Raw genomic sequence first — 25,666 nt, 5'->3', positions numbered from 1 at the left:
GCGGAAGGAATAAAGCGCCCTGCCCGTCCCGACGCGCCCGGCCGGCGCTTCTCCGGGCAGCTGGGGCCGGGGCGGGTCGGGCCCCCGACGGCCGGAGCCCGGAACGCCCGCCGGCCCTCGTCCCCGCACCCGCGCGGCTCCTCGCGGATGGGCGCGCTGCCGCCGCCCGGCCCCTCCCGGCCCCGCCGCGCCGCCTGAAGAAACTTGGGACGGCGGCGGCCCCCGCCTCCCCGCCGCGCCCCGCCCGGGCTGCGGGGGACCCTTCCCCTCGCCGCCGCGCCAACTTCGCGGGGGGACCCGCCCGCCGCAGGACTCCGGCCCGCGGCCGCCGGCGCCTCGGCGGGGCGCCGCCCAGCGCCCCCCTCCCGCGGCGGGGACCCCCTGCCCCTGGCCGCGGTGCTGGGGCGGAGCGGGGGTGCCCTGGATGGCCCTGCGCACTGGGACGGCTTGGTTTGGGCAGGTCCTGCGCAGAGTTTCCCGGCTCCAGGGCACCTGGTCACGGCGCTCCAGCAGCCTCCTGTGCCTCTCCTCCTCCCAGGAGCCCGAGCAGGCGGGCGGAGAGCGGCCGCCGCCGCAGCACAAGCTGCCCCGGAGCGGCGGCAGCGGCGGCGGCGGGCGCCGCCGGTCCCCCCGGCAGCTGCCCCCCTGCTGCGGCTGCTGCGGCCTGTCGGATCCCCGGGCGGCCAGGGGGGGACATGGTCCCCTCACTCGCCCCTTGCTGGCGGCCATGAAGAGGCAGAACGTGCGGACCCTGTCCCTCATCATCTGCACGTTCACCTACCTGCTGGTCGGGGCTGCCGTCTTTGATGCCCTGGAGTCCGACAACGAGATGCGGGAGGAGGAGAAACTCAAAGCCGAGGAGATCCGGCTCAAAGGAAAGTACAACATCACCAGCGAGGACTACCGGCAGCTGGAGTTGGTGATCATGCAGTCCGAGCCGCATCGGGCCGGCGTCCAGTGGAAATTTGCCGGCTCCTTCTACTTTGCCATCACGGTCATTACGACCATTGGTGAGTGTCTCACCTCGGGGAGGCCCTCTGGGGCCAGGGCCACGTCTGGTTCAAAAGCCCCCTCTGAGGAGGAAAGGGAGAGGGGCAGGGGGGCTGTGGCATACAAAGGGTTAAGTGCCAGATGGGGGGTTTTTTTGTTTCTCTCCTGTCTATGTAATTCATTGCACTTCATGGGCACTTGTTGGACTTGGCAGTGTCCCGCACCTCCACCAGACACCTCTTCCCCTGGAGATGGAGCCTGCATCCCCCGGGTTGGACTGGACAGGAGTGTGACTGGCCTAGTGGGACGATTAACACTGGCCAGGTGGCTACCATTGAGCTGTGATTTAGGTGGCAAGGAGGAGGTGGCAAGAGTCAAAGGTGTTCTCCTGGGTTTCTGCTCAGGAAGAGAGAGACCCTGTTGCCATGCTCCTCCTTGTACCTTTGCTAGGAGAGACACGGGAAAAACTTAGACAAAGGGCAGTTGCATGAGGATGAAAACCATGAGGGCATGGGAACTAGATCAGCTGGGAAAGCTTTGATGTAGCCCAGCGAAGCCCTGCTTTTGCAAACTTTGTTTTGGTGTTGCTAAGGGCTGTGGTGGGGGTTCCCACAGTTGCAGTCCTATTGCTGAGCCTTTCCTGGGCATTCCCAACATAATCCTGAAGTTTTTATTGCAGCTGGAGTTTCTGATGTGCCAACTGGTCATGATCTGTGTCTCCTCTTTGGAGACACATGGTCCGACAGGCAGACCCATGCCTGCTGTCACATCCGTGCTTCCCAGGCATGCCATTTCCCAGGGTGGTTGAGGGACAGTCAGTGGACACAGGCACAGGCTGTCGTTTTTGCACTTCTCTGCTCCTCACAGCTAGCATGGAGCGTTTCGCATAAAGTTTGCTTCCCTGCAGTAAAAATAAACGCCACGATAACTGGAGGCTGCAGAGCGCATGCAGAACTGTGCTACAACTCCAGCTTGATGAGCTTGATGAGGTTTGTTCTGCCTGGTTTTGTATTCATGAAGATGGGTTTTCTGAAGCAGTTGGCAGTGTTCTTCTCCCAGCACTTTTTGATGTTCCCCCTTAACATCTGGGGAAATCTGAACAGACCTCTCTAGCTCAGTGGCTGTCTGATGGTGCGTTATATCGAGCAGGACACGAAAGATCAGTTCTCTTATTAGCACAAAAGGACTCGATCTTTTTAGCTTTTAGGGCTTGTTAGAAGAAATTTCCACGTTGCCACCTGAAGATACTGATAGTTTTCAGCAGAATGTGCTGTCCAGTGCCCTTTGAGCTATACCTACTCACATCTGTGTTCAACTATACTATACCTGGGGCAGTAAAAAAATCTCCTCTGAAAGATCATCTAAAGCCTGTTTGCCCTTACAAAGATAAGATTTTTAAGGGATAACATAGAATGTATAGAGAATATAAAGTAGAATGTAACTTTGGCTGATGACTTAGATTTCCTGCTGTTCGTTACGAGGTCAGAACTCTCTTTCCTCCTTTGCTCAGTGGTTCTCTCTTCCTTGATCTGTCTCTTGTCATTTATTTGTGCTAAGTGAGTGCTGGGCTGTCATGTCCCTCAGGATTACAGTGCTTCCACTTACACGCTGGTGTGCTCACGGTGCCCTAGACTCCTGCCTAAGAGGTGGCTGCAAGACTTTCTGTGTACTTCAGATTGGTTCATGACAGGTAGAAAGGGCTGTTTTTACAGTAGTTTGCTGTTTTGCCCATATTTTACCTTGGACACAAGTCCAACTTGCTTGAGAAGCTTCAGAATTTTCTCCTGCAAGGAGCTGGGATTTGTTTGGGAAGCTTGGAGCAGCTCAGCGTGCAGGGGATAAGGGGATAACGTGCATTTCTGTAGGAGCTTGGGGATGTCAGAATTGTTTAAATTTAAAATGTCTATAGCAACAAGGAACCACTGGGAGGAAGAGTGGTAATAAAGAATGGTGCAGAAAGATAGACATTCTGTAATGATTGTTCATTTGGGAAGCTGCTCCAGGAGGATACGTGATCTGTCTTTCTAAAGTTTATTAATACTTGCTATCCTCATCTTTCTAAACGTGCTTCTGTTCTGTGTGTCATCCCTCAAGTAGCTTTGTGATGTTATCTGATCTGCTGGTGGCCCGTGAAAGTGAGGCTTTGAAGGTTCTTCTTTAATTTCTTATTTATCCTAATGTAATTTGGTTCACAGAGGGGAAAAACAGCTTTCTACGTTTAAGTTCTCAGGAAAAGAAGGGAAGATTTCTTCTCTCTGTTTCTTGCACAAGGCAATGATTTTAAAGTTCATGTCAACCTTCTGTTATGGTTCTTATTTTCAACCTGGCTGTGAGTACGCTCTCACATACATGTCCTTCTCCCTCTGAAACCTTTGGGGCAGACCTCAGGGAGCACATGCAGTGGTGTTTGCATTAGTGAACATGCTGCAGTCAATAGGTCCTCCTGCAAAAGTGCATCCAACTAGCCTTCACAGGCTGATTTTTAAAGCACAGTGAGTAAAAACTTGTGTTGCCTTATCTGCCTTCACAGAACTTCTGAAGCACGGTCAGCAGACCACAGAGTCAAACAGTACGGATGTGACAGCAGACTGATTTATGTTACTTGATCGTTCTCCTTCATATTCCCATGACAGCAACGTGTCCGATGCCAGTCTCTCTTCTCTCCGTTGCTTTAAACTACTATCACTTTAATGTAATCAAAGGCGTTTATCGCTGGCCACGGGCCACCAGCCTTCGGCAGCCCGGCTGGGGCGGCCCTTTCCCAGCCGTGGTGCTGAAGGGACAGCTCCCGCCGCGCCGCCCCCACGCGCCGGCTCTGACCCGCGCCGCCTCCGCCGGGCAACCGGAGCGGCTCGGCCCTTCCTCTCACAAAACATCATTAAACGCTTGTTGGAAGAGAGGATGGAAATCTGAAAGCCCCGCCGTGAGAGGCGAAGCGCTGAGGTTTGGTGAACTCTCTCATTTCCCCTAGTCTGTGGCATTCTGCTTGTTTTAGAGGGTTGTAGGGGAGTGTTGATCACTTGTCAAGCTGAGTACTAAGCAAAGAAGCGAGTGCTGATCGAGTGAATAGAAACAAGGCTTTTTCACCTGGGACACAACGTTTTTTTACTACTCCTGAGATGCAATGTAGGGGTTTTTTCAATTTTTTTTTTTTTAAACCACCCCCCCCAAAAAAAAAAAGAAACCTCAACAAACCCCAGGTGCTACAACATTTGACTAACCCGCTCTTAAAATCCATTTCCAGGAGAGAAATACCCTGCTTTTGTGATGTTTTGGTCATGTTTGACTTCTGCGAAAGTTTTTAGGTGATCAAAAAGAACTAATACGGTGTTCTTGTCTTCCACCAGTTGCTGAGTTTATTTTGGGATTGTTCTCACTTTAGAGTTAGCTAGTGTAATTTCTTATCCATTTTCAGTTACACAGCCATTTCCAGTTACGTGACCAAAATGATGGCACAGAGTGATTTAATCAAGTTGTCCATTCAGCTACTTTTTTGTGAGATACACTGTAGAATACGCCAGACATTTCATCGAGAGGCTGGATGCAATAAATGAGAACACCAACTTTTGAAAATTAAAGATAATTCCTAGGACTCCTACCAAGTTTTAATGCCCTTTCCAACAGGTTTAAGAGAGTGCATAAACTGCTTCTGTGTAAGCAGGTGTCAACGCTGTCAAAATGTGTTATTGGTATGGATATCGCTCTATCATTTAGGCCTTAAAGGGTGATAGTCATACTTGATTTAACACCATTGAGCTCTAGTAAACACTGAATATTTCTGGAGGCTTGTGCAGAATGAAAAGAACTGAAAGATGTTTAAGTCACCCTAAAATGAACTGAAACAACAGACTTAGGAGCTTTATTTATTTATTTTTCCGTGAGAAGCGACTATAAGGGGAGCAAAATTAAGACAGAGTGTGCCGTGAATTGTTAGTCTCTTTTTTTTTTCTAGCTTTTAGGCCTTTGTTTTCAGTTTCAAACCTATTACAAGCAATGACTGAACCATCCTGGTGAACAGAGACAAGGCATTTTTTAAGAATGTGGTGAAATATCTGTGGTGGTGAATGGAATATCCCCCAATTGACAGCTGTTCAGCTACTGAGAAGCAAAAGACTCAGGAACTGTCTACATCCAGACTAGGAGATTACATACTTCTGGCAGAAGGTGGCCTGACAGGGAGTTCGAACCAGCATTAATGAACTAAGCAAACACATGCTTAAATCCATTTCAAGGTAGTTAGTTAAGTCTCTGTATCTTTTCTCTGCATTACTTTACCCTTCTGGCAAAATGGGTATAAAAATACCAAACTTGTAGCATTGCAATGTCTCTAATTTGGGTTAGAAAAAGACAGAAGTGTTTTTACCTATGTGAATTATTTTGGCATTATTGCTTTTTCTTTAAGACCAGCCTCTGGCATTTTGAGTTTTGATGGATAGTAATATTTAAAGACAGTCCTTTGAGTAGGTAATCATGGCAGATGGACAGTTAGCAATGGAAAGAAAGGAAGAAAATGAGACAGAGAAAGGGAAATAAAGAGAATAAAGGCACCAGTGCTTTGGTCAGTTAGCTGCTGCATTCATGACTTACCAGAACTTTGACGGTCATACCTTATATAAAAAACTAAACAAGCACAGAGTAGATCAAAGCCACTTTATTATTAGTAAACTCAGGTGAAAGTAGAGAGCAAGATTTTCTGGTGATACGATTCCTTGTAGATGCACTGAAGTATCCTATTCATTCACACCATCTGAGGCTTCAGTGGAGAATACTGCATGACTAGGGCAGGAATATCTGTTGGTGGTAGCTCCTAGGAAAGGAAGAGGTCAGCTTCAGCTAGCTGCATGAAGATGAACTTGTGTGTAGGTTTTTGCTCTCCTGCATAACAAAAATATTCTGCAAGATCTTTTCATGCTGTATTCTTTATCTCATGGAAATTTAGAAAAAAACAACCCTAAATCCAATGTGACCTGATCTAGGTGGACCTGCTTTAGCAGGGGGTTGGGCTAGATGATCTCTAGAGATCCTTTCCAACCCCTACCATTCTGTGATTCCTGTTCTGCAAACATAGAGGGGATTTTGTGGCTATTTTGCTCACATGTTCGTAGATACAGTTCTAGTGTTCTTGAAAACTGGTTTTGCAATGATACCTCACATTCCTGCCAGAGGCACATTAGCAAAAGCCTTTTAAAAATCACTGATAAGCAAAGCAAAAATACAGCTGCTGCTGAACTGCAGCTTCCCACTGTATGACTTACTGGCAGTGCAAGTGCAATGTCCAGTAAGAGTCTGAAAAACAGTTTTGGGGAAGCGTTGAGAAACGTCTCGCCACTCAGCTGTGTGATAGTGTCTGTACATTTCCTTACTGTCACCAGGCTTGAGAAATTAGTGTCTTGTGGATTTTTAGGATTTGATGTTATTTTATTTCCCCTTAACTATTCATAACTGAAGCCAGTGAGATTTAGATTAGGAAACTCTTCCCATCTATTAGGGTGGTTGCGTGCTGGACGAGATTGCCTGAGGAAACTGTGGAATCTCCATCACTGGAGTGTTTTAAAAAGAGTTTAGACAAAAATCGGTTAGGAATGGTTGAGTTATATCTGCTTTTGCCTTTGGGGAGGAAGATGGACTAGCTGACCTCTCACAGTCTTTATCAGATGTATGTTCTATGATTTTCTGAATCTTCCTTTTTCCAAGTCTTGAGCTTCCTGAGCTAGTTTGCTTTTCTTGAGAAAGAAAACCAAAGATCTTTGAAATTCCCTTTTCTCCACTATATTGTCTTTGCTTATTGATTATTTTTTCTATGCACTAAACCCATTTATATACCTTTGAAAGGGTCAGCACAGAAATATCTGTGTTTACCCACTAACAAGGCCAGAAGTTAGAGGTATCGGTGAGTCTTTTGAGAAAGAAGTTAACTGAAGAAGAAAATGATCCTGCTGATAAAAAGATATCAAGCAGAAATTCACAGGGCAGAACTGGGAGAGAGAGAAGGTGTTCTAGACTAAGAATAAAGGAAGAAGCTTAGCTGTTAGCTATGGACTTATGCCTGCTTCAACTAAAAAAGATAAAAATGCCTTTGCTTTCTCTGGGAACACCATCAGAACTATGAAGCTTGATCTACAGAAAATCTGATTAATGGAGAGCTTGCTTTTGGACACTGAGGGTTTTGGGTCAGACACTGCTGGTCTATCACAAAGCAAGGACCAGAATGCTGTTGTCTTTCCTTGAAGGCAATCTGAGCTGAGGTGCTTAGTCCCTTCAACGCCAGAGCATGTTCTTTCATAAATGCTGAAAGCCGTGCTCATGACTTCGAGCTGGAGTTACACAGCACTTTATATTCAGAATGCTGTTCTGACATTAGGTGATTCATCTTCCCAACACCTCTGTGTAAAAATCATCCTCTATTTAGAGACAAGAAGATAAAATGACTTTCTGAAGACTCAGGTTTGGAACTATTTCTAATTGCCAAACAGCTGAGTTCTTACTCTTTCAGACCACATGGAAGTTTATAGCCAGATTAAATAGTGAAAACGAATGAAAGGCAGAGATCCATAATGAATCCAAGGTAGTATTACAATCTCTGGCAGCTTAGGTCTTCTGACATGCAATAAAATAGCAAAACCTGGAGCTTTCTTTTGTGAAGGAGCATATACAGTTCTGGGTGATCATCTTGTGTTATTACTATGCATGTGTCTTCTGTCAAAAGCCCTTTAGGTTTGTAGATACCCAGTTTCTATGAATTTCACTGAACATCCCTGGCTGAATCCAGATGAAGGACACATGAAGTGTCCTCTTTCCCTGTAACAGATGCTAGCAAGGATGCTTACTGGTGATGCAGAACTAATCAGTAAGAGTCCCCTTTGCTTCCAAGATGAACTAAGAGTTTACTATGGACTTGGAACAGATGTTTGCTGTGTGTAGCAGGCCCATTCATTTCTTTTTGACTTGTGAATTTTTTTGAATGAAGCCATTGATGACTTCTGAAATTTCACATATATAGATTGCTGTGATGAAAATTAATTTGAATTCACTGCCTTCTCTGGATCCATGCAATCTACTGACTTTAACTTAAAAATGAGTAGATAGAGTCCTTCTCCCAATTAACCTCCACCCTACCAGATGTATAGAGTGTATATAACCTATACTCTCCCCTACTACAACTAACATTGATATTGATGGTGTAGTTATGGCTGTTTCTTTGATTAAAGCAGATCTATGAATTAGGGAATCATAGAATCACAGAATGGTAGGGGTTGGAAGGGACCTTTAGAGATCATCTAGTCCAACCCACCTACAGAAGCAGATCAGCCTTGATCAGGTCACACAGGAACGTGTCCAGGCGCGTCTTGAAGACCTCAAAGTAAGGAGCCTCAACATCCTCCCTGGGCAGCCTGTGCCAGGGCTCCCTCACCCTCACAGCGAAATAGCTTTTTCTTATATTTAAATGGAACTTTCTGTGTTCCAGCTTCACCCCATTACCCCTTTTCCTGTTGCTAGATATAATAGAAAAATCCTACCAACCCAGAAACTGATCCAAAGTCAGTTGTAAATAATGGTGAGAATATTTTGAGTCATAGTAGTTTTGGATCAGGCCATTATTTGACATGATGCAAGGAGCTATATGCTATAGCAAATTAACTCCTGGAAAATATCTGTAATTGCACTTTTCATATTATTATGTTTTTTCATAATGAAGCAAAAAGAGTTTGTAGAGTTGAAATGTATGTTGGCTTTGGTATTTATTTGTGGTTTTATTTATTTAATTGAAAGGCTAAACTAAATGCCTACTGCACACCTTAGTCTTTGAGCAAAGAGAAATCCTGAGGAGGAATGTTGATGGTTTTTACATGTTTTGGTGGTGTGTATTTATCTATTTATTTTGCTTTTTTTCATTGCTGCCACACAGTTAACAACCAGCCTCTTCTGATCCAACCTCTTCTGATCCAACCTCTTCTGATCCAACCTCTTCTGATCCACTGAGATGTCTTTTTTTTTTTTTTTCAAAGTGCAATGCACACTTTCTTCTTTTCTCTTTTGGAGGAAGAACCTCCTGAGTGTCTTGGCAGGTTTTTGGGTTTCTTTTTAAGGACCTAAGTGACCATTTCTTAAAAATATCTGATCAGTTAACACGGGAGGTTTCTGCAGCCATGTGTTGGTTAAAGGGTTCAGTATCCTTTTTAACTGTTTTCATTATGGAGATGATTAGGGCATGTCAATGAAAGACAGGCCCTCTATTAAGGACTCATGTATTTGTTACTTCTTAGCATGATTAGGAGCAAATAGACAGTATTGTCCTTCCCTGCACCAGCAAGAAAGAAGAGCTTCAGAGAAAAGTAGTGGGGTTAATAGGTATCTGATGGGAAGCTGATTGTCTCCTTGCTCTCCCATCACAGAGGAGGATCACTCCCTTTGCAAGCTGCATGAGCCTTCTCAGGCAGGGAAATTTCACAGAGCGCTTTAGGGCACAGATTGATGAATGAAACCTGTGGCAGCTCTCTCTAATTGTATAGTGCAGGAGATTAGCTGCAAGGAAATGTTCATAGATTCCCAGTTCAGGGGTGTTCTTGATGCTGAAAGGAAGGTAGAAATAAAAGAGATCTACTCCCAAGGCAATTGGCCCTGTCAGCAATTACCAATGTGAGCTACCATTAACTCACTACAGAGGTGTTTTGGGTGCAGATGGAATATTTTGTTTCTTCCACTCTCTTTTCTTTGGATGTCCTCTCCAGAGGATGTCCTCCTTCTATGTTTAAACCACCACAGACCATTGCTATGGGAACTGTATCAGAAATTAACTGTTGTAACAAGCCCGTGACCACCTGGTGCTTTGAGTTGTCACTTTGCTGCGTTTCATACCCATCTGGAACTTTTCAGGATCAGATACTGTAGGAGAAGGCATCAAATACTCATGTTTCAAAGGTCTAGGCCTCCATTACTTGAACAAATGAACAGATGCTGTTACTTCTTACTAGTTTGGACTGTATGGTGAAACAGGTCTGACTTCACTCAGTGAAAACAGTGTTATTGACAGGAATCATTTAACAAAATCTGCAATTTGGTACTCTGGTTAATTTTTCTATGGAAACTAGAGGACCTGCCATGGAACTCCAGCAACAGGGAGGATTTGGAGCTCTGACCATGAGGCTCTGCATGCAGACTGTTTTATAAGATATTGCATCTGAAATGTTTCAAACCTGTTGATGAAATAAAAATGATTGAACTTGCCTGTACCATCTTCTGTCAGAGAAACACCTCATACTCGCAGAGGTGACTTGAAGTCTCAGTTCTCCCCAATTTTTTTCTTGCCTTTGGGAACTTCTTGGGCTTCCAGTGGTAGACCAGGAGTTGCAGAAGAGTTCCTTACAGGATAAAGCAAATAGTATTTTCTGTTGACAACTAAAACAGTAGAAGGATGCCCTTTCAGCATTATTCAGGATCCTTACACATACTAGGCTTTCAAAAAACCTTGATTGCCCTAGACTGCCAAAGAGTAAATAAGCATATTTTGGGATGTATGGAAGTCTAGAGACCAATATTTGAGGAGTGAGAGTTGCTCCCAACATTTGAAGGGATCTACCCACCATCACTATGCCACATACTCTGTAGAAGTCCCTGATCTACTCTTTGCTCTTGGATGTCAAATATGCATTACCATTGCCATTACCATTGCATTCCCCCCCCCAGTGTTTCTTAGGTGTGTTGGAAATGAGATAAAGCTAGTTCTATGCAGCTGGTAGTTAAAACAGTGACACTGGATCTGTGCCATCAGAAGCACCTGGAAATCCCAGTGATTTGACCTGAATTCTTCAGCTGACCTTTTAACTTATATATTAAGTGATCTTCTTAAACTCTCTCCTTCAGTTTCTCCCAGCGTTTGCTGTTTCATGTGAGAATGAGCATCCCAAGAGGAAGGAGATGGTAGCTGTTCTCTCTGGACTGATGCCCCATATGCTTTTGTATTCTTCTCTGTCTTCTTTTTTCCGACAAACAAATAAATGATCATCCAGTCTTTTGCCAGCAAAAGCTTAAGCCCATGATTTGCTCTTAAAACACATCCTGCCTAGTAGTAAAAGGTCTGTTATTTAAAGGGCACTTTCAAAACAATTAGGACTTTAGTAGCAATGTATTTGCTTTAATGAGTGCACTCTGCCAGTCAGAGGAAACAGCCATTGATACCTACAGATGTAGGCCAACAGAGGCAAATTAGCAGCGTTGCAAGTCAGTTCATGAATGTACTGCACATCCAAGAGGTTTATTTTAATGCTTGAGAAGCACTAGGTAGGAGTCAAAATGGCTTCATTTTTTGTTTTCTTCCCAAATACCCACTCCTAATTATCTTTTCATTTAGAAGCCTTCATACCACCGCTGTGCTTGTGACAGCTTAATCTATATCAGTTGCATTCAGCCTTGGTTTGACTTGTTGGACTGGCACCAAACATCATTTTTCATAAAGCCTCACACTTACTTCATTGCTGTTGCTGTATGTTGTTTGAAATCAATGTCTTTATGACCTAGGTAGGTTAGCTGCTGGCATTGTGGTATGACATCATAGATTTCTTTTTCAAAGATTTAAAGAGGTTTTCTTTTCTCCAGATGGGCTACAGTAAAGGCTGGTGGTACTGAAGAGGTAGATGAATAGGGTGCCAGCAATAAGGATCACAATGGAAGGTTCTGGCTCTTGAGAATGTATGGTCTTGGTTTGGATGACTAGCTGAAACCTGTCTACAGATTGGGTGATGAGCAGTTAAAAAAAATATTTCCATGATGTCTTTGAAAAGAATCCAGCCTGGTGAGCTTTTCAAATCTGATCAAAACCACAGTCTATTCCTGAGGAACTCGAGTGTGATACAGTGAATAAGTGAAGCTGTTAAACAACAGCAAGGAAGCGTTAAGAGGGGCCACAGAGAAAAAAGTCTTTCTAGCAGTGATACTAGTGAAACACTGAAAGACATTGCTTGGGGAGGGAGTGGGCTCTTTTTTGCTCAGTCTGGAAGAACAGGATAGACAAGCATCTGTGAAGAATGACCTCTGCATACTGTCCTGCCTTGCGGCAAGGTATGGAGTAGCCTCCTCCTGCCATACTTTTAATGGTTCTGGACACACACAGCCTGTTTGAAGTTTGTCTTGAATCTTGCTTGGGATCTATGTAAGTTTATCTTGTCCTTTTTTTTCTTTTTGCTGAAGGTTCCTGCTTCCCTGAGGGATTATCAGTGCATCCTACAATTTCATCTCCAAATGAATATCTGGATAGGAATCAAACCGCTTCTCTAAGCAGCAACTGCTCACTGTCGGCAGTGTCACCAGTTTTTTATGGCTGCTGTTTGAACAGCCCTGCCGGTGGCTGTTGCAGGGAAAAACAAACATGCTGCCTATCTTTAAAAAAGGGACAGGAGAGAACATGGGGACTTAATGCTCAGTCAACCTAGATTTGATACTCAGAAAGATATTTGACCAAGCTGTTAAACAATCAGCACGAAAGTACCTAGGGGATAGCAAGGGACAAACTGGAACAAACACAAAGATTTCTTTAGTAAGTCATATCAGACTTCTCTGGATTGGGTTTTTCTTTTCAAGGGATAGCTAATAGTGGAGGAGTAGTAAATCATGACATGTATATGGGCATTATAACAACACTGAGTTCTCATAGTTATGGTAGAAAAGAATAGACTGAGTTGAATTGCTACAGGTAGGGGTAAAGTCTTGATGCACACACACTATGGACTAGAGGTTGCATTGTGGCTGGACTTAGCATGTGTATGAAAAGCACATACACCATGCAGGTGGTTGTAAAGGGGGCAGAAAATACAAACCCAGTTGCCTCCTGATAAATCTGCCATCAGAAAATTTCAGTATAAAAAACATGCAAAAGCAAGTGTCGTTAGTTTTCTTTCAAATGGGATGGACATAACATGAACAGTCTTGCAAGGGTCTGTCTTGTGGTTTGTACTATTCAATTTTCCCACTAATGGCTTGGCTGATAGAACAGAGAGCACACACATTAATTGTGAGAGGGGTGGCTAGCACTGCAGAGGGCAGGAGCAGAATACAAAATGATTTTGATAAATTGGAGAAAATGGTCTGAAATCAATATGATGAAATTCAATAAAGACAAGTGCAGAGTATTACACTGCAGAAGGAAACATCAAATGCACACATAGAAAAATGATACCAACTGATTAGGTGCAAGTACTGCAACAGCGTGCCGGTAAAGTGGATTGCAGCCTAAAAATGAGTGTGTGGTATGAGATACTCAAACCAGACGTGTGGAATGAAAGTCACAAAAAACAGCTATGCTGCTTATTTGGTATTGAAAACTGGGTCCAGTTTTGGGCACAAAATGTTTTCTGAAAGGAAGAGAAGATCAAAATGCTAAGAGAAAACTTGACCTGTGTTCAGTGTGGACAGAGACTGTTTAGTCCTAAAAGAAATATATGAAGGGAGGTATAACAGTCTGAAAATGTATGAAAGGTGGTAAAGAGGACAGTATGGCAGATGTAGGTTCATTGTCATCCGTGAAGCTGTAGTATGACCTGTAAGGAACTTCCAAAGTGCCAGTAGTAGGATATTTATCTGAACAGGCCAAACGGTTGTGCAACATGCATAGCCTACCTCAGAACTGAGTGGACTAGGTTGAGGTTGAGATCTGTTGAGGTCTCTCCAAGCCACGTGTTCCTAGGAATGAGTGGCTCATAGCTGCTGTACAGGAGCTGACTGATGAGTTGAGTGACCCATAAGCGATGCACTGAGGATCTAAGCGTCCTGAAACAGGTCTAAGAGTTTATTGAGGTTTCTCCCAGGTCTCAGCTTCTGGGATTATATGCTTTCTGAGTATTTCTGAGTACCATGCTAGATGTACAGGAGCATTTGCTATCTGGCAGTGGACTTCATTATGGTCAAGGCTGAACTTGCCTTTAAGAGAGCTGTTCTGCTAGAACAGGCATCAATATGCATCTTGCAGCCCTGGCTCATTTTGCCTTGTGGGTTACAATTTCTATCATGCTGAAACAATGAGGTTTCTCCTCTTTCCCTAAATCCCATGCATACAAACCAGTGATTTCCATAACACAGACAATCATCCAATCTGTTATCTTGGCAGACACCAATGCATTTCTACTTTGGAGGAAGGAAATCTATCCCATAATACACCTGTGCAATATATGGTGATGGTGATTTTGTTGCTAACCCCTGCAGCAATCAGTTTATGCCCTCAAGCATGGGATTTGATTATCCTTGTCATTATCTTAGCTACAAATGTTATTAGCAGCCACAAAATTGTCCATTAAAGTGAGAGGAATTACTTGCCTGCACCAAGGGGAGAACAGATAATTTACTACATAGATTGTAAGCCCAAATGCACTTTTTTCCAGAAGAGCCCTTTACATCTTTGTACAGCCTCCACTTTTGTGTTTCAAAACCTACTTCCCCCAACATGGGCTTCAAGTCTGGGTGTTTTACCAGAACAGTGAGATAGAGACATGATGTTCTTGAAATAACCTCAGAGATCATGACCATATGTTCCATAGCTTGGATGAGTTCTTCCCTGATTCTGGAAGTGCAGATGCTCAAACTTTGGTTGGGTTCCGTAATTTCTTGTCTTCATTGTTGGTCCAGGCTTCATTTACAGACAAATAATTATGGATGCCTTGGGCTGACGTGGCACCCATGGATTGACTGTACATCACTGGTTGAGTGTAGGAACAGCTGATCTGGTTGTGTCAGGGTCATTTTTATAGGCTTTCTTGATAGTGCAATCCTAGGTTTTTATGAGAGGAAGAAATGATATATCACAGGGGCCAAGAAAAGATGCTGTGTCTGAGTGGGTGAAATCCAGGGTAATGTCTGAAAAATTTCTTTGTCTTCACTAGGACAGGCTGATTCATTCCCTTCCCACCACCCTGTTAATTCCTGTTCATATATTAGTTTGCTGTGAAGCTGCTTTTTTATTCCCATGTGGTATTGTGTTCCCACCCCCTTCCATCAACAGGGAGTGGGAGACAACACCTACATCTTTCACAACAGACAAAATGGTGGATCCTGACAGACTGGGACAGATTCTGATCATAGTTGCTCTCTGGAACTTGGTTGTTTTGGTGTTATTTGTTGGTTTTCAACTGAGATGAATGTGTGCGAAATCTGGTCTGGAGAGTCTGCATTTCGGAGGAAGCATCCCCTCCTACTCACCCAACAAATTCATACACACACGGTGTAGCATCAATATTAGCTCCTGTAGCAAGTGGAAAATGTGCTAGTAGCCTGAAAGAAACAGAAGATGTTCTCAAACACAGTCTAAAAAAGTAAACAAACATCGTAGAGCAAACAAAATCAATACAGTTCCATATTAGCCATTGCAGCTATGTTTCTCTACTACATACTGTGCACATTTCAGTGCTGTGGAAGATGTATAGGTGTACCTCATTTCAGAACTTGGAGATGGTATATTAAATACAGAATCTGACATAGAAAGTCTGACAGATTCCTGTTAAATGACAGAAGAGGTTTTCCCCTTCCACGCCCCAGAAGGGCATTAACCGAACGAAAGAAATGTAAATATATATCCAAAATGGATATATATTAGTGGGTGTCACAACTTAATTAGAAACAGCTCCTCAAAAAGCTCTTTTTTTCTTGAGTCATCTCCACTGACTTAAAAAATGACTTTACAAGAACAAACATTAGGTTCAGGACATTGAAGAGGGGACAGCCTTTCAGCTTTCTAAAGGCTTTATATTCCTCAACTGCTCTTCTGCTTGGAGGGAATTCTATTCAGAGGAATGTCCTTATGCTTTCCAGTCTAAACTTCATGGCCTTCTTCCTTTACTCTTCACATTTTCTAACACAATCAGCAATATTCAAGCTATTCTTGCAGGTTTCGCTATTGAATTTATTCAAGCCAAGCTGCTTTTAGCTGCTGAAGGCATTTCCCTCTTCTCCTCTTCCTTTGAGAACTTGATGTCCCTATTGATCCAGGAAGCAAGGTTAAGCAGGTGGTTAATGATCTTCCCAATCAGAAGACTGTCATCACCTGTCTCAGTGAAAGCTGTGTTAGATTTAAAAGGAAGACATGCTGCTTTGACCCTGGGCCATTCTTTGGTTGCTTACCTAAAGCACCTAATATTGGGGGAATGTCCTGTGTGTTTTGAATGGTGACTTTTGCTTCCATTCACAGTGCAGAGCTCTTTGCCAAGGAAAGGCTGGCAAGTTTTCCTGCACAGCACATTGGTAGAGACTTTGAAGAAGAGGAAGATGACGGACATCTAGTAGGACAAAATGGACCATTGCTTGGAATCCTTCATTCAGGTGATTTCCTGAAACAGAAATGTCTGCTTTTGGTAGTCTTCAGTCTTCTAGTGTTGTAGTTGTGTGTATGAGAAAAGGTGTGCATGCTCACTGCTGGAGAAGCCACAGGAGCTGTGCTTCACTTGGTTGGCTTTTCTCTTAGAAAGATGGTATAGAAATATAGATTGATAGATATACAGATAGATAATTTATTTTCTTTGGTATGAAACCTTTTAATATGACGTGCTCCAGCCCATTTACAAGTATCTGTAGTCCCTCTGGGAAGTCCACAGCCTTTCATCTTGAAGAGGAGACAGAAGGCTTTTGTCTCTCTCCTGGCTTCTCCTTCACCTCCCAACTGCAGTGCTTGATGTCGATCTTGCTGCTCAGAGTGCCTGCAGCGTGTGAGGCCTGGGGGCTTGGGTTTCTTGTCTCTTTAATGGCATTCTGTGAGCTTATGTTCAGAGAGAGACAGAAAGATCAAAGGCTGTGCAAGTGCACTGCACTTGATTTTTGCTTACACCAATACGAATCGATTGACTTCACTGAGTTATGAGGGATTTACAGCTAGGGGAGAACAGATTCTGACCTAATGGCTCCAAAAGAGGCTTTTGTTGGATGAGCAATGTAATTAGAGCACTGGAACAGACAGATTTGGTGACTCATCTGTGGATCTGCAGTCTTTTCTTGGCCTCTAGTAGAGTGTTCACTAATGTCACCACACTTGCATTTCACCCGTGGGCTGATCTAATGAAGGACTCACCTTTGCTTCAACAGAGATCTCTATTCAGCTGCAAAGCATCCTCCAATCTTCATGTCACTGCATAAACTTTATTTATTGTAGAGCACCCTATGAAGGGACAAGCAAGGTCAGGGCCAGAAACTGTAAAATTCTCACTTTCTGCCTTTGTAAAGCAGAGCATGAAAAGAAACAGAAGTGAGACGGGGACCAGAGAGAATGGGCTGACGACTGAGTCCATTTGCTAGTTCCAAATACATGCCTTAGCAAGGGGCCAAAATGGTAGAGCACGTGCTGACACCAGCCTTCTTTGTATATCTAGCTGGAAAGCAGTGCATGCTCTTTGAAATCAGGGAAAGCTCATTTTCAGAGCTGGTTGGAGGTCTGGGAATGAAATATTTTTTGTTAGAAGATCCCAGTTCACTGAGACTGCACACCATGAATTTGAGAAAGTTTGTTGAGAACATTCCTTAAGTTTGGGGGAGAGGAGATAACAATGGCCAGGGGAAGAGGGACAAAGCATGTGTTTGGAGTGAGTTGGGCTGAGCATAGTCACAAGGCTAGGCCTTGTCTCCTCCAGTTTTCTAGAAGCTGTGTTGGGCACAAGGGCCTGATGGAGAGGTGGCAGCGCTCAGGAGATGGAGGTGGTGCAGCTTTAGCTGCTGGTTCTCCTTTGGTCCCAGGACAACAAGAACTGGAGTCAGAGGCCAGCTATGACCATAACAACAGTAGCAGGGTTGTGTCAGGGCTGAATAGGCAGAAGCCCCTACCCTGCTGCATACATAGTCCCACCTTTTTCTCACCCATCTCATTCCATTTGAGCTTGAGCTGAGTGACCTTTTTAAGTTGAGGGCTGTTCTAGTGGCAAGCAGTGTGGGCCTTGCTTTGGCCCATCAAAGTAACAAGGAGGCAGTAGTTTCAGAAAAGGGTAAGGAGGCAGCGATGCCAAGAATTAGAGTTTAGCATGGGATGGGAGAGGTGAGGCAGAGACAACATATCAGGCATCACTGAGAGTTCCTCCAAAAAGTTTGGAGGCCATTGACACGAGGAATCCACTTGAGGTGTCTACCTTACATCCAACCATCTCCTTTGTGTCTGTGTGCTGTCTTCTGAAGCCTTCAGATGCCAGTGTGCATCTGCTCCAAAATCACAACCTGTTGAAGCTATAGCTCTGCCAGATTTAGCTTTCCTAAGTGAATTGCTGCTGGTGTGATATTCAAGCACAGGTTGTAAGACCCACCTGGGAAGAAAATGAGTTGCCATGGGCAGGGACATGATCCATGAGATCAGGTTGCTCCAAGCCCTGTCCAACCTGGCCTTGAACACTGCCAGGGATGGGACATCCACAGCCTCTCTGGGCAACCTGTGCCAGTGCCTCACCACCCTCACAGGGAAAGAACTGTCCTTGGATTTGAGCCTTGCTGCACCAGGCTCTGTACCAGCATGAAACTCAGGGTAATTTCAACAAAGTGTCTGGAAGTCCCCAGAACTAAAGCTCCAATTTCAAAAGTAGCTTTTGCACTTAGGAGACTAGTTTCCATGCCAAGGAAGCTTGCTTGTACCTGCCAAATACAGGTTTAGAAAACAGGTTGGCTGGAGTGTGAAGTCATTGAAGAACATATGAAAAATGTCTTTCAGGATAGTTTACTTTAAAAAAGGGCTACAGGTACCTGGTAACTCAGAGTCCTCTGGTAATCCATCTCTTCAGTGACCTGTCTCACAGACTTCTCTTGGAAGATTTTCCTCTCCTGTTACTCCTGAGGAAGTCAGTCACCACTTGAAATTTTAATGAAAGCTGCAGTAGGTGCTGATCTCCTTATCCATAGAAGTTAGAGCTGCTCTTTCTGCATGCTGACTCATGGGGTACCAACTGCTGTTGATGTTCACAGGAGCTTGATGAATACCTGTAAAACACAGGAGTAAGTCACTGCCTTGGAGGAACTTCTGTTGCTTTGAAACAAGACATAAGTGAGTGCAACAAGTAATAGGATGGAAAGAGAAGAAATAATGACAGTAGTAACAGTTATGTTTTGCTAGTTGCTCTCAATTGTTGACACCACTGACTACCTGAAGAATTTATCCCAAGATACAAGCCTTGTGGATTAGTTCAGTGACATCTTTTGTGTCCAAGATGCTGTGAGGAACAATGCCTGGAGATACTTTCTAAAGAAGCCAAAAAATACTAGTCACAGCTGGCACAAATGGCATTGCAGATGGGGAAGTGGGTGATGAGAAACAGGAGCTGGGAAAGATGGAGCAGGGCTGTGTGGTCACAAAAAGCTTGAAGATGGGGGAAGAAGAGTAATCAATAGAGACAGTAGGGTGAAAAAGAAGGATGAGGTATTGTGCTGCTCAGAATGAAAGTGTTGACCTTGGTTTCCTTTGGTTTGTTTTCAAGATGGGTGAAGATATCCCACCTGAATGGGATATAGAACACCACACCTTACCTGAGTGCTGTTTAGAAGAGTAGGGACTCAATTGACCTTTCCTGGGATGGTAGTGATAATTGGACTGGGCTGAGGGCTTTATGCCTTGCATGGTTGTGGGGATCTGAATGTGGAATGCATTGTCCTTTCCAAAACAGTCTGAAAAACTACATATTTTAGAGTTTAAGCCTGCAGAGATATACACTACCATACATTCCCAGGCTACTTGCATTGAGGTACCTGTAATATGGTCTAATATAATGTAAGAGGTTCACAGAGCTCTCACACCTGCAATGTAGCCAGGGTTGAATGATACCAGCATGGTATTGTCTGAATCTGTGGGTTTGCCATGCTCTCTGCACTATGTTTAGCATCCTAGCATCAGCTTCATTAGTAGCACAGCTCTTTTTAATGGTCACCAACACTTCCCAGTAAACTTCAGGGTTGTAAAACTCTTCCCACTGTTCTGACTTGTGGAGGTATTTGGCTGTGGAAACAGTCATACCTCAGAAGGATTAGACAATGTCTGAGTAGAAATGCTAGACTTATGGTGTTGAAGCCAGGTCATCATCAATCAATAATCTGCAATCCTAATTTTCCAAGCCCAGATACTTTTTAATGACTTCAGCTGGATTTGTTGGACACTTCCTAGCTTTGGTCTTGAAACAGACCTCTAAGGAGAGAAGCCACTCTCGCAAATGCATGGCAGATACGCTGATATTTCTGTTTTCAGTCAAGGGGCAGGGCCATTTACACCTTCCTGGGGCTGTCCTCTAGGTTAAACCACTCAGGGAGTACTAAATATTGCCTTTCTTACTCGTGTGACTGTAGAGAGTGAAATTACCTCAGGGAAGAAGGAACTGGCCAAATCCACTCTCCCGGCTGCATCGCCCCGAAGAAGAATTTTGATTGCGAGCAGCGCAGCTCGGAGCTGCCGTGATGTTCAGCTGCTGTCACTGTAACGCTGAGGCAGACGTGCTGCTTCCCTTCTGCATTCTGTATTTGGAGCACGTTTTAGTAATGCTCTATGTTAACATTTTTTTTCCCCCCCTCTCTTCCTCTACAGTGCCAGTCATTGCGTTTGCTTCATTTCAGTGATTAATTGCTCTAAATACTCCTGCTCCTGGACTGCAGGAGTACAATTTCTTGAGCTGTATTTTATTTGAACTTGCTATGCAAGTACAAGCGAACTTGGGGGAGTGCACACACCCACGTATTGCTAGGTAGAGATGGTTGCCAAAAGGACACCAAGTAAAAGAACAGTTAGTTCCTAAACAAGGGTATAATCTAATAAGCCAAAAAAGAGAAAATTACATACTGGAATCTTCAGTGCTTCCCCCCCCCTCCCCAGCTTCAAGATTTACAGCTAGTACAACCCCTGACTAAAGCAGTGATTTAAATATATATAGGCATCTGTGCTTCTAAGAAAAGGAAATGTGTCTGTTTGGGGAGCTGTGTGGAATGAGTTGGTGGATCTCAGTCCAACTTCTGGCAGCCAGGTTTTCACATCACTCAAAGCCACCCCCTTGCCCAGCCCCCTTCCAAGGCTTGTGCCAAACTCTTCATCGCTTCCTTGTGTGATCCCACCTGCCTTAGCACCTTCTACAGAGATGGAGTGTTTCTCATTCTTTGGTTGTGGTCCTTCTGGTTTGGCACTGAGATGTGCTGCTGGCCTATCAGCTCTGCACATGGAGTAGGGTTGGCTGTCTTCTTGCTGTCTCCCCTGGTGTGGATGATCCTTTGCACATTGGTCCCCGCCATCCCCATGATTGGTTTTGCCTGGCGTGTGGCAGCATCTTTTCAGCATCTTCTCTGCATGCTGAAAAGAGGCCAACTAGAAGGCACAGTTCTTGTGTTAGCACCGTGGCACATTTTCTGTCACAGGGAGAGCATGCTGCCATGCACCTCTCCTGGGTCTGGCGTGCCAAATGTATCAGGAGCCAGGATATTGTCTGGGATGTGGTAGGACAGCACTTCATAGAATCACACAATGGTAGAGGTTGGAAAGGAACTGTTAGAGATCATCTAGTCCAACCCTACTTCTTTACCTTTTCCTGTACTGTGGCTCTTTGTTACAGGTAGAAAGCTTCAGGCCTTGCCACAAATTTATCAGCTCCTGAATAGGTTATTGCATGCTGCCTGGAGATTACAGTTTCCTTGTCAGGTCCCAGGTGGAAAATCCATGGCTTACTGCTGCCCTCCTTCATCTGTTTTCAGGATGTCCATTGCCAGGGCTCTCAATCTGGTCTTATTTATGTGCTGCCTTCCAAGCTTCGCTGTGTGAGTTATTTCTTATAAAGCTGTCACTATGCCTGGGTGTATTTAGCTGTGTAATGATCCTCTTGTGCCCCCTGAAAAGCACAACAGCCCTTCTGATGAAAGCAGCACTTCGCAGGCTGAGTGCTTTTACCTTGACTCAAACTTAAAAGGAAATGTTAATTGCTTTAGTGGAGTTCTTGTTCAAAAAGGGTAGACTAGCTGGGAAAGATGAGTCCTGGTGCTGATAAGGGAGAGAACAATCTATGTGAGACTGAAAAGTCAGTAGTGCCCAGGGCAAAATGAAAAGTGGAATGGAAATATCTCAGTGATTTCTTTCCTCTTTGCTTTTGTGTGGAGGTGGCAGAACAGACTGGCATCTCAGGGCTGCCTTAACTTCTGCACTGTTTTGTCATTGGCTCTGGGCTCCTTTGGTGTGTGGTCTGTGCTGAATTCTCTGTCACGGCAAGTGTTCAGCAACAATGGGAATGCAAAAGGGAGAGGGGAGACTCTCGGGAATGTATTAGTGCCAGCAGTCATGAAGGATGTGGGCTAAGTGTGTGCCTGCTCTTGTGGATTCAGAGATGCTGTGGATAGAACAGGACAATCAAATTCAATATTCATTCCAGCCTGGGGGATAGAGTTGATCAGGAAAAGGTGGTACTTCCCTCTGGGTGCCTGGATTTGCAGCAGGGACATAGGACTCCAGAAACATGAGAATGTCCCAGAAAGTTGCTTTTCCCAACTCCCACCTGCTGTGAAGCCAAATCAACATGGCCTTGTAGTTGCTGTTGGTTTGAGAAGCAGATGATGTATCTTCATGTGTTGGGCTAGCTCTCATTTGTGCTCATGACTGAACCTCCGCTCTTCTCACACCTCAGCTGGTTTTCTTTCTTGTGTTTTTGAGCTTTTCCAGTTACAACAGTTGTAGTTTTGCATGTATGCAGACCACCTCTCATCATCTCAACACCTAACACACATTTGGGCATCCTTGGGATCATAAATAGAGATTACTTGAAGGAAGGGGAGATAGAGAATGGCACTTTCTACCTGTGCAGCTAAAAATGAGCATTCTATAGAAATAGTAGAAGAGAGAAGAATGTGGTAGTTCAACATGGTGATCAGATGAGAAGGAAATCTTTGAATCTCTTTTTTACTCCCTGTACTACTTCTTCATTCTTCAAATTTGAATAAAGTACTTTAACAGTCATGACAGCCACATCTCCTTATCCACTGAGACAAGGTGTTGAAGTTAACTCTGTGAACTTGACTCGTAAAGCATATACACTGCTATACCTCTGTTCTATACCCAAGGACCTTACTGCTTCTACCCTTAATTTGCCTTTTTCTCATTTTCCTGCAAGTGAAACAGGTGTAACAATTCCTGCCTCTTCCCCTGCATGTGCAGCCTACACTGAGAGAATCCTTTCCTTGTCTTTTACTAGATTTGTGCAGTACTTAATATATAGATGTTTTAAAAGCCCAACTAAAATCCAATGAACTAATGTGTTATTTCAATGTCTGCATGCACCTGTTATTGTTCTCCAAGTTCATGGATGTTTGTTTTTCTCTTTTACAAATTCATGCTCATTCTCCCCAAAGAGGTTTTAATGGGCAGAGAGAATTAAGGTAGACAGACTGTAAAAATTCAGACACTTAAGAAAGAGAAGCAATGTGAATTGTCATCCCAAGTTATCACTGTACTGTGTTACTGCTTACACTACAAAGTGCTTTGAGCTGTGAGGAAGGAGTTGGTTTATAATAGTGGAGCTGATTGGTATCAGGTAGAATCAGAAATGGCCCACTGTGTGCTATGTGGTAACAATGGTCTTCTCTAGGAGAGCATGGTGGAAGCTCTCCTATATCAGAGGAATGCCTACTGTCTTATGTGGCCACAGACTGGTTATAAATGGCATTTATCTAACAGTATCTCCAACTCAAACTGCAGAATACTCAAAAAGATAGCTTATAATCAGTTAATCTTAGTGCTGGCTGGTGCCTCCAGGAATAAAACTGCATAAAAAGCATCCTTGTTAGACAGATGGGAAAGGAAAGAATCTGTAACTTGTAGAGTAGGAAATAACTTGACCTGAGCCAATCTTGGAAAAAAGGTGGCCTTATGCTCTGCAGACTTGTAAGCTGCCAAATCACTTCTGCTTGGGTGGGTTATTTTTTGCTCTGCATTCACTGATAAACTTACTCCCTTTTCGTTACTCTTTTGGTTGGCTTGGTTTGGTTTTTACTATCTCAAGTTATTCCCTGTCCCCTTTAACTCTCTTTTTGATCTTTAGCCTATATTCTGTCTAGTTCATGGGATTTCTACCCAGGATTTGATGCTGAAGCGTTATACAGCAGGCAGCTCTTAGGGACCAGAACGGTTGCTTGTAGGTGAACAGTGATGGCTATTAAAGTGCCACTTAATGCTTGTTTAACTATTCAGTGGCCTCCAAAAGTGGATGTTAGCCTGAGACAATAACATTCCTGGAAAGATACTGGCTTCTGGTTTCACAGGCAACTCAGAGTATTTAATCCTAGCACAGGATAACGTGCCCTGTGGCTTTTTATTCACGACTAATAAAGCCTATAGCAGTGTGGCACAAGTGCTGCTTGGGTTTAACACATGTGATGGTGTTTGCATGGGTTTCCCCTGGTTTTCAAGTTGATCTCTTTTTCTGGGATGGTCCTTCTTTACACTTGTCATTGTTCCAAAGAGACTGAGCATTCAAGAGGTGGATGGACTAGTTTGGTAGTAAAGATACTGACTTGGGAGAGATTCGTGTTATTACTCTGCTAGTAGCTCAGTAAGATACGTGCAGAAGAATAAGTCCAAGGGAAAGGGAAAGAAATCCTGATGAGATGCCAAGATTCAAGCCCATGAATGGAGCTGTGTCACTCACTCTAATGACAGTGCTTTTCAGCCTGAAATTTCATCATGCCCCTAAGAAATGCTGTGTGCCAAAAGTGGTGTGTTCCCAGGAAGGGAGGCAAGGGCTAAACTGACACTCTTATTAAAAAATACAGGAAAATTACTGGACATTCAGTATCTGTCCTCATTGCTGCAAGAAAATCAAGCTGGATGTCTCATATGTCTCCCAGGGAAAAGCAGCAGCTTTCTCTCCAGTGCTAAAGTTGAAGTTCAGCAGAATCCCAGTGCAATCAGTTCCGTTCCTAAAGTGAGTGGGAGCTCCTTAATATGCCCCTGCAAATGCAATGGAAACTGCAGAGGTGCACCCTGAGATCTGCATCCTTTAGTAAAATCTAAGCAGGCAGAGAGGAAGAGAATTAATGTCTTGTTCAGCTCAAGTGATGGGGACAGGTCTGTCCTCACACCTTTGTTTCAGATCTGTGTTGTAGGCAGGAGAGTGATTGCTCCCCACGCTCTGCAAGAGTTGGGCAGCCCCAGACAGTAAAAAACATCTGTCACAATTACAGCAGCTTGAGGAATTTAACGTTTTTGGCCACTTCTAAGCCAGGAAACTGTGGAAAAAGGCCTAAGAAAATGGTACAGGATTTTAAAAGCAGGATGGATGCAGTCACAGGGATCCTGGATGTTGGGAAAGGCAGCTGGCAGATGGGACCTGATGGGCCTGAGACGTGGGCTTTCCCCCAGAACACATCCTGGGCTGCTGAAGTAGGAGCTTTGGTACAAAAAAAACTTTAGGGAGTCCAGTATTGTTCTTCAGCCAATTCAAAGTCATCTAATACATTTTTCAATGTCCTCTAAGCAGGAATAGTGTAACTGTAGTGTTTTTTTCTCTTTTCATCACTGACTTTCATCACAAAGACGAAGGCAATGATGTTGTGACTCAGCCAACCTGAACGAGCCTGACAGTTTGTCTCTCTGATGGGTTGGGACTGGGTTATGATATGGAGTCATTTACTCTTAGTTGGCTTTCAAGCAGTAAGGACTTCAGCAATGTCCCTGGTGAGGCAGGGATGAGAGCACTTAGCAAAAGCCAGTTCTCATCTAACTGACAAA

The 25,666-nt window shown here is 44.1% G+C and overlaps 1 protein-coding gene across 1 annotated transcript in view; it reads left to right on the top strand.

Moving 5' to 3' along the window:
* The first annotated feature begins 424 nt into the window (after positions 1 to 424).
* Positions 425 to 25,666, top strand: part of KCNK9 (potassium two pore domain channel subfamily K member 9) — an 86,368-nt gene continuing 61,126 nt past the window's right edge. The window contains exon 1 of the mRNA XM_061995858.1: positions 425 to 1,010. Coding sequence (XP_061851842.1) covers positions 425 to 1,010 — 586 coding nt within the window. The remainder of the gene's footprint in view (positions 1,011 to 25,666) is intronic.

This window comes from Colius striatus, chromosome 4 (assembly GCF_028858725.1).
Source record: "Colius striatus isolate bColStr4 chromosome 4, bColStr4.1.hap1, whole genome shotgun sequence".
In the NCBI taxonomy this organism is placed as follows: Eukaryota; Metazoa; Chordata; class Aves; order Coliiformes; family Coliidae; genus Colius; species Colius striatus.
This window is presented reverse-complemented; position numbering and strand designations above follow the sequence as displayed.